The sequence below is a fragment of the Motacilla alba genome, chromosome 6 (genome assembly GCF_015832195.1).
Source record: "Motacilla alba alba isolate MOTALB_02 chromosome 6, Motacilla_alba_V1.0_pri, whole genome shotgun sequence".
Lineage (NCBI taxonomy): Eukaryota > Metazoa > Chordata > Aves > Passeriformes > Motacillidae > Motacilla > Motacilla alba.
In genome coordinates, this window is record NC_052021.1 from 33,381,215 (window position 1) to 33,390,001 (window position 8,787).

An 8,787-nucleotide genomic window follows, 5' to 3' on the forward strand; every position below is an offset into this window, starting at 1 on the left:
CCATCCCCAACCAGGCACTGTGGGAGTCACAGAATCCTCAAATGGTTTGGCTTGGAAAGGACCTTGAAGGCCACCTGATTCCACCTCCTGCCATGGGCAGGGACACATTCCCTAATCCAGTGGTCCAGGAGCTGTGATTCCACCCCTGTGCCACCCTCACAGGGGGAGAGCAGCAGCAGCAACACAAGTGGGAGCCTTCTCACAGCCCCCCAGGACCTCCCTGAGCAGGAGATCCCCTGGTTTCATGGAAGAGGGCTCAGAGATCCATTTCCATGCCCTTTTATCTTCCCACCTGCAGGAGAACAGGACCTGCAGTGGTGTTTGGCTCCTGCCTCCTCCACCCATACAGCAACCAAGTCAGCCCAGGTTTCCTGTGGCATTCACATTCTCTGAAAAAATTCCTTCACCCAGGGCTTTTCTCCTGGGAAGCTGAAAGGCAGCAAGAGAGACCTCAGAAAAAAGGAAAACAATTCTTACCTCATTTGCTTCTGTGTTGTGCTCATGTGGAATGTGTTTGCAGATTGTTTACCCACAGGTGATTGTTTCATTGGATTCTGCTCGGAGTTCTTTTGAGTCATTGGCCAAGGGGGGCCAAGCTGTGTCAGGACTCTGGAAAGAGTCACGAGTTTTCATTATTATCTTTTTACCATTCAGTATCTTTTCTGTATTCTTTAGTATAGTATAGTATTTATTAATATAATATAGTATAATAAAATAATAAATTAGCCTTCTGATATCACGGAGTCAGATGCATCATTCCCTCCTTTGTTGGGAGCCCTGTTTTACAATAGTTTCCCACAGGACAGAAGGAGGAGGAAGCTGTTTCTGACCCCTCAGCTGCTCAGGGAAGGAAGGGCTGTGTGCTGCTCAGCGAGGCTTTGGGCAGCACAGCAGTGCACAAATTGCCATCAAGCACACAGAGGAGTCCAGAGCCCGACGCAGAGCTCGGGCCAAAATCCTGCTCTCCTGCTCTCCTGAGGATGCAAAAAGAAGATGAAACCTTTCTTAATGATCTCCCGGTGCCACTCTGAACGTGGGTACCAAGGAGACAACACAAGTGAGGCTGTGGTAGGGATGACTCCCCAGACCACAGCTCAATTTCATGTTTAAGGCAAAGCTGCAGCTCTTTGGATGAGTAACAGGTCATTTAGCCAAACATAAAAATACTTCTTTGAGCACAGAGGCATCTCTCTGCTGCCTTACCCATAAACAGCAGATTAATCTGCTGTTCTAAAGTGTTTGTAGGTAATAGCATGAGAGTTTCCTTTTAAAGAGTTTTATTTTACAGCTAAATTGCCAGCTTGTGTTCCAAAATCTCAGCTACGAGGTTCCACAGATTTTGGGGGATCTGCAGGATTGATGTGCTCAATTTCTGCCTCTCAGACTCTACTATCTGCTTTTTTCAGTCATCCTGCTACGAGGCACTTCTCCAGGAAGGTGATTTTCCTTCCTGTTCACTGTATCTCTGGCAGAAAATGCATTTTAGTGAACTAATTAAATAGAGTTGGATTGTACATCAAATATCAGTAATAATATCAGGCACTAACGTTCTGGCTGCTGTGAGAACAGGTTGCAATACACATTGTACCTGTAATACATCACTGGGATAATGATTTGATGCATCTGTGCTGTTAAATCCTCCCTTGGCAGAGTGACCAGCAAGCAAAAGACTGGAAAATATTTATGGGAAAGAGGATACTGGAATGGTGGAGGGAAGGATCCTCCTCTGCATGCTGTCCTTCCCCAGACTTCTCCTCCCAGCCACATTCCCAGGGCTTGCGTGAGGCTGTATCCCCAATTTTCTCCTCATTTTCTGACTCTCCAGAGTTTGAGCAGCTCTCCTTTTCTGTATTCTACTTATTAATTATAATTAATTAAACTCCTGTTTCATAAAAATCTAGCGTATCCCAGAAAAACCTGAGCTAAACCAGCTTACGTTTTTAAATACTCTTTTTCCCCCCTCCCAAAGGATTCCTGAATCCTTCACAAGCTACAACCACAGAATGATTAAAATTAAAGCTTTTCTTGAGTTCAGTTTTAATTCTGTGAGTTAATTTAATTGAGTAGAAGACACATTGATAACTTGTCCTCATTTCCCATTTCTGTGGAATAAAAAGAGGGAGTTCTTAGCTAAGCAAAACAATGTCCCCAGGAGAGGAAATTCTTGAGATGCTCAAAATGCAGCACCTGTAGCCAGTGTTTTTTCTCAAGTGTAGAGAAGTAAAAAAAGGATATTTTTTGGGAACAATGTTCACAGAATCCTTCTGGAGAATGCTAAACTTCATTCCTTGTTCATCAAGCTGTGATCTCCCCGATTCAGAATTCTGAGTTTTCAGTGACCCACTCATCCTCTAATGTCCATAATTCCCCAAAAAGAGCCAAGAAAAGAAGCAAGAAGTATTCAGTATAATAATAAAAATACAAATTGACCTGTAAATTGTCACTGCCCAGGTTCATTTGGGCACGGGGGGATGGAAGCACAAGGCTCACATCCATCTCCATTAATATTTTCAGCCAAAGGTTAAAGAACAGTAAAACCAACTCAGCTGTCAGAGAAAATACATATTAGCATTTAGATTAGCAGTTATTATCTGCATTTCCCATCAGCAGACAACAGTGAAATACGTGATGATGGCTTCAGATATTTTTTCAGAAAGGTTAAGGGGTCGCTGGATTCAAAGGGCTGGGAAAGACTGGCCTGGGAGATAAATGGCCTGGCCCTGGCATGTGCTGTGCATCCTCAATACATCTGGACTCTGGCTGGAATTAAAATTCATATTGCAGCAGCAATTAAAAGACAGAAGTAGGTCAGGAGCTGTTGTTCAAGGCAATGTGCAGGCAAGGAAAGAAAGGAAAAAACCCGAAGTGAGCAGCATTTGCCTGCTAGAAAATTCAGCCTTGAGAAACTCAGGCTGAGGTAACAATGAGAGGATGACACAGGGAAAGGAAAGTTTGGGTGGTTCAGCTCCGGGCTCAGCAGGCAAAGGCTGTCCCCAGTGGGCAGCTCTCAGGCTGCACAGTGACATCAACTCTCTCACTTTCCATGGAGAGAGTGTTTCATTGTACATGGACAGGGCATCCTCCCACAGTGCCCTCCCCGTGTCACACGCTGGGACAATGCCCTTTGTGGGATCTCCAGCCAGCTCCAGGCATGGAAAACGGGAATAAAACCAACATTGCTTCAACTGCTGTTTGAAAAACAGAGGAATTTGGTGCAGTCACCTGCAGGCTGGCACAGACCCTCCCTGCAGGCTGCTCCTCTGCTTTTGCAATGCTGACAATTAATGCAGGTGAGGATTTCAGGGGCAGCTCAGTTTTAGTCCCTCAGCCACATAAAATTGAGCAAAGTGAGACCCAGCCACTTAATGTTGATTAAACCTTGCTTTGAGTATAATCTGTTCTTAAAGGTGTCCTGTTAACCAAAACTACATTTAAAAAAATGTTCTCTAGATATGCAAGAATTTGCACGGGAACTTTGCCTGTTAAAGTTTGATTTTATCCAGAAAGGGACTTTAAAAATAATTTTAAATGCTCCAAAGAGCAGCAGTTGGTTTCAGAAGAGGCAGAAGCTCTCCATGTGTGGCCCTGGGCTCTGCCTTGCCCTGCTTCTCGTGGGAATTGCAGAGCCAAGCCCTGCCAGGTATCTCCCCAAGCTGCCCAGCCTCCCAAATCTATTTTCCATGCTGGCAGCTCCAAGTGGCACTAGGAATCCAGAGCAATAGAAGCAGAAAACTAAATGCAATCAGTTAAACCCAAAGAGATCTGAAACCAAATCCCAGAGGTGTCCCAGAGCACCCATGGGGACTGTGGCCAGAGTTACCTTCTGCTGCTAAAACACTTCTTTTTTCCATTTATTTATCCTACAGACACAAGGGAAAGTGTGTCCATATTCTCTTGACTCCAATCTTCTTCTAAAAGACAGCCAAGGTAATTGTCATAGCTGATTTTGTCACTGGTTATTGTGTGCTTTCTGCACTGTTTTGTCCTCTGCCCCTCATGAATCCTGCACTGATGGGCTTTAATCAGCAGCAAAGGTTTCTATACCTCATTCCACTCCTGCTGTGGGCACAAAAGACGTTTTTAGTTGTTTTTGATGCAAGCCTATGCAAGACTCTTATAATTATTAATGGTAACACACCATCAACAAGTGGGGACACAACACTTAGAGCTGTTTATACTTTGCAGGGAGGGGAGGAAAGAGAATATTTTTTCTCTTTGTGGTCAGGGCATATCCCTACAGAAGTTTGCTCAGTGGACTGCCAGGTGTGTGACTGAGGTGTTTCAGCATCACCCAATTAACTCAGTGATTAATGCACAGCACTGATGGCAATCTGGGACAGGATTGGGGTGGGACCACACACAGAGGTGGGAGTGGGGCTGTCCTCTGCTCTCCCCAGGGATGCAGAAATGTCTCATGAATCAGGAGCAGCAGGGCAGGAGAGAAGAACACCCTTGAAAATGCCCTGGGGGGAAATTTGGGCTGGGCTGGAGCACAAACAAGCAAGGACTGTTGGGAACTCTGCTCCCAGGTTGGGATTTGCAGCAGAGGAACTCGTGGAGGGCAAGGGAAAACCTTCATTTTAAAAATATGCATTGCAGTTTTATCTGTTTGTAGTCTTACGTTAAATACAACATGTACACTCACACCAGCTCAGCCTTTCCACTTCAAATCACAAGATCAGGGAATAATTGAGGTTGGAATGGACCTCAAAGTCACAGGATCACAGCATCATCAAGGCTGGAAATTACCTCCAAGATCATCAAGTCCAACCTTTAACCAAATACCAACCATGAAAACGAGAGACATAAGAATGACACATCAATAATCACGGAAAACACCTCTTCCATACACAATTTATACCAAAAGCAAACCCCAATCCCAGCCATTCTACATCACTGCACACACAATTTTTGATACAAAACAGGCTGAACCATTCCAGAGCACATTTTGGCCAAGTTTGAAAAACTTAAATAAATTCACTTCAACAGCCGCCCCTAAAATTCTCAAAAAGTAATAAAAACTAAAATGGGCACTTGACCTGTGCCCAAGGCCAGAAGGAGATCCTCAAGTAATAACTGCTGCACGTGCGGTTTGGATTTTTATAGGTAGAATTCAATAAAGAAGAAGAGATGAAAAAAATGTTCCTTCAAAACTGATAAAGTTCAAACAAACGTGCAACCAGCGCTTGTGGGGTTCTCCAAGGATTAGGAACGCTCCATGGGCAGGGCTCAGGGACAGAAAGGGACTTCCCTGGAGAGAGATGATGCTTTGGCTGGGACTCTGCATGGAGGAAGAGAAGGGAAATGCTGCCCAGGGCCACTCCAGCCTCCTGCAGCTGCCACTTGGTCCCCCGAGCCCCTGGCCCTGGGGTCGTTTTATGGCTTCCAGCTCTCTGAGAGTGACGTAACCTGAGCCTTAAACTGCTTCTGCAGCAAATAAATGCTGATAATCTACTAAACCTCATGTTTAAATGGAAGCCATCGTGTAAGAAAGCTGATGGAAGAAAACCAGCTCGTTCTCGATAGCTCAATGTAACAATAAAAATCCAATAGAGACTTAGTGCCAACCTCACTTCAGAGTAAGTTTTTAATACCATCTGCAATCATCATCCAGTGCATTTTTACTTGTATTTTTTTTCTATTTTTCCCCCTTTCTGGGTGCTCAGAAGACAATTTTCCCCCACAAAGCAGTGACTGCAAAGGGTAACTCCCCTCCAGCCCACCAGTGCTGGCAGCAGCACAAACACCAAGCACCAGGCACAGTTCATGACTATTTATACTTCACAACCCCATCCTGCTGAAAGCTTTTAAGTAATTAGTTTTCCTCATTAACAGCTGCTCTGCCTGGGGAAGGGCTCTCAGGTGCTCCCAAGCCCCCTCCTGGATTACAGGGCAGCACCACACAGGCTGGGAGGGCAAAGCTCAGAAATGCTGAGCTGGGCTGGTGAAAAAGGGCAACAAAACCACCACATTTTTATAAAAATGTGTAATTCCTGCAAGATCACAGAACATCGCAGCCGTGAGAAACATTCCCAGGACTTTACCATAATCCTCTTGTATTTAAATCAGATGGACAATATTGATCAACATCACTTTTAGGGAGACCCAAATACACTTTAAGGGACAGCAGGAGTTTTTTGGTGCTAAAGTTGCATCCCATCCTAAAAAGAAAAGCAAATTTGATACATCTCATGGACCAAAAAGTGATTTGCAAACACAGGGAGCAGGGACAGCCAATAAAACTAAGGTTTGTACCTTCTCCCTGCCACATCTCATCCATTATCCCATTTTTCTCTTTCACACTTGCAGAGGCAAAACGGACATCAGGTAAAGGCTAATTTAATATTATCACTAATGCATTCAAACACATCAGCAAGAGCTGTGTTGCTAAAATTGCACTGCAAAAAAACCAGGTAAAACGTTGTTATCTCCTTGGAAAAGCTGGGCCTGGTGCTCCAGCACCCACTGATGTCTATTGAAAGCAGCAGGATTATTTTCCTGCATAAGGATGACTCCCATGATTAAGGAGTGCAGGATTACATCCATTCTTTGCATATCTCTTGGTGTTTACATATCCCTGTTTTCACCTCTTGGTTTTTGTTGGGTTTTTTTATTTTTTATTTTTTTTAACACGGGCATTTAATTACTGTTAGCACCAGATATCATTGTGCTGGACTTGTATCCCTTCAAAATTTGGCTGGGTTTGAGATGCCAAAGAAGAAATGCTTTTGTGATCAAAACAAAGGGAAAGAAGCAGAAGCAGCAGAATGTGGACTATGCAATTAAAAACAAATAAAATGGAGGGAACTTGTTATTCACAATCAAGGCTTATTCACGATTCATCTCACATCCCTGCTCCTACCCATGGCCTCTGCTCTCGGGAGCTGATTGCTTTTGTATCAATTTTTAACTGTGCCAAGGACTGAGTTACCTGAGAGCTCCCAGGCACTGCTGGCAGGATCACTGCTGGAAAATAACAGCACTCAGACAGTTGAACGAGTCTTAGAGGGAGTTGCTGTTAATGATTAATAAACAAAAATACTTGGATGTTTTTCACCTTATGAAGAAGGGGTGAGAGTTGCTTTAGTTCGTCACTGCCGTGTGATTTATATATAAAATACATCTCCTTCCTATCCTTAGGAAAATTAAGTTACTTTTCCACTACTTTATGGTAAAATAGAGCATTTAATGCAGAGCTTTTAATGAAGAACTTAATGCAGGTCTCAGGTCATGTTCTCAACCCAATGAGAAATGCAACAGAATAAAAACAATAGTTCAAGTTAAACTTCCAGTAGGGAACCACCTTTTTTGTTAATGGAAAACAAAACTTCTTTCAAGCTCTCACATTTGACACCGAATTACATTAATCTCATAAAGGGAACATAAATATCTTTAATTTTAGTAGCTTGCCACGGGTGGGTTTGAAAACTTAAATCCCACCAGATAATTTCAGACAGCTTCATCATAACTTCAGTGCCACTTCTGGAGGTACTGTTTACGTATGTCCCAGAGTTAAAAACAAGGCACTTCCTGCCTTTTTAGGCTTTTTAAACTCCCTTCAAACTGCAAAAGAACAGAGCCTGTTTTTTACAGAGTGGCACAAGAGCGAAAGGAGCCGGCAGGACGCTCAGAAACCCCCCGAAGTTGCCCAAACTCACCCCAAAGCCGCGTTTCCCTGCAGCTCCCGGTGCAGAACATGCGGCTGCCAAAGGGCTGCGCGTCCCGGGAGCGCTCGGGCATCCCCGGGATGCGCTCCGGGCCGGCCCCGCCGGGTGACAGCGGCACGGCGGGCCCCGAGCTGCCAGCACATCAATTATTCACCCTCCAGCGCCCGCAGCAGCTGCTGCTGCTCCGGCTGAGCCGCTCACTGCGGGCTTTGTGTCCCGGGAAAAGCGGATTTCAAAACGCTGGGCACGGGGAAAGCTGGGAGCGCTGCTTGGGGGCGATTCGTGTCGCGCTTGTGCCCTCTCAGCCTTGGCCGTCGGGAGCAGGGCAGGTTCTTGATTTAAATATTGAAGTTGCGTCCCTCCTTGTGAGCGTTCTGGAGCAAAGTTAAGAGGAAATGGAAATATCCCTATCTGCTGCTTGCACATATTTCTGGAATGACCTCCTGGACTTTTAAATAGCAAACACCTGTTTGCCAGAATGTTCCTGTTCACCAAAATGTTCCTGTTCTGAGCATGAAAGGGGGGGAAAAAGCACAGCAAATTCCTAATTCACTCCAAAATCCACTGCAGTGTTGTTTTTGAAATTATGCTTTGAAGGTGATATTTTCACTGGGATGTTTTCATTTTTATTGCAAGTTTTTAAAATAATCAGTGGTAGCACCATTCTTCTCCTCGATGTTTGCCATCTAGAAAATCATTAATAACTGAATATAACAACAGTTTAATAATCATCCTTCTGATAATTGATCACAAGACTAATGATGGAACACAATGAAGGATTTTTAATCATTTACCTGTGTAGGTATGTAACACCTTAATGGGGTAAACAAAGATTGACATTTTCTCTAATACTGCTAAGAGCAGCACTGGAATATTGCATTAATTTCAGTATCCATATTCTAAATAGAACGGTAGAAAAAACTGCTCAGAAATTATTTGAAGTCATTAAGGAAAATTAAAAACAAGTGATTCAAGCTGGTTTGCTGTCCAAAAGGATACTGAGAGTTAATTTGATTCCAGTGCACCAAGGGTTTTTCAAGGAGAAAATACCTTGAAGTACTTCTGAGGTAGATATTTCTTTGGAGACAGTGATTACGTACTACAAAAATGTTCTGAGTAC

The 8,787-nt window shown here is 44.0% G+C and overlaps 1 protein-coding gene across 1 annotated transcript in view; it reads right to left on the minus strand.

The window, feature by feature from the left end:
- The window catches only part of C6H10orf90 (chromosome 6 C10orf90 homolog), a 64,122-nt gene extending 56,070 nt beyond the window's left edge, over positions 1-8,052 (minus strand). The window contains exon 1 of the mRNA XM_038141140.1: positions 7,659-8,052. Within this exon, the coding sequence (XP_037997068.1) occupies positions 7,659-7,740 (82 nt within the window). The 5' untranslated portion in view covers positions 7,741-8,052. The remainder of the gene's footprint in view (positions 1-7,658) is intronic.
- Positions 8,053-8,787: the final 735 nt, after the last annotated feature.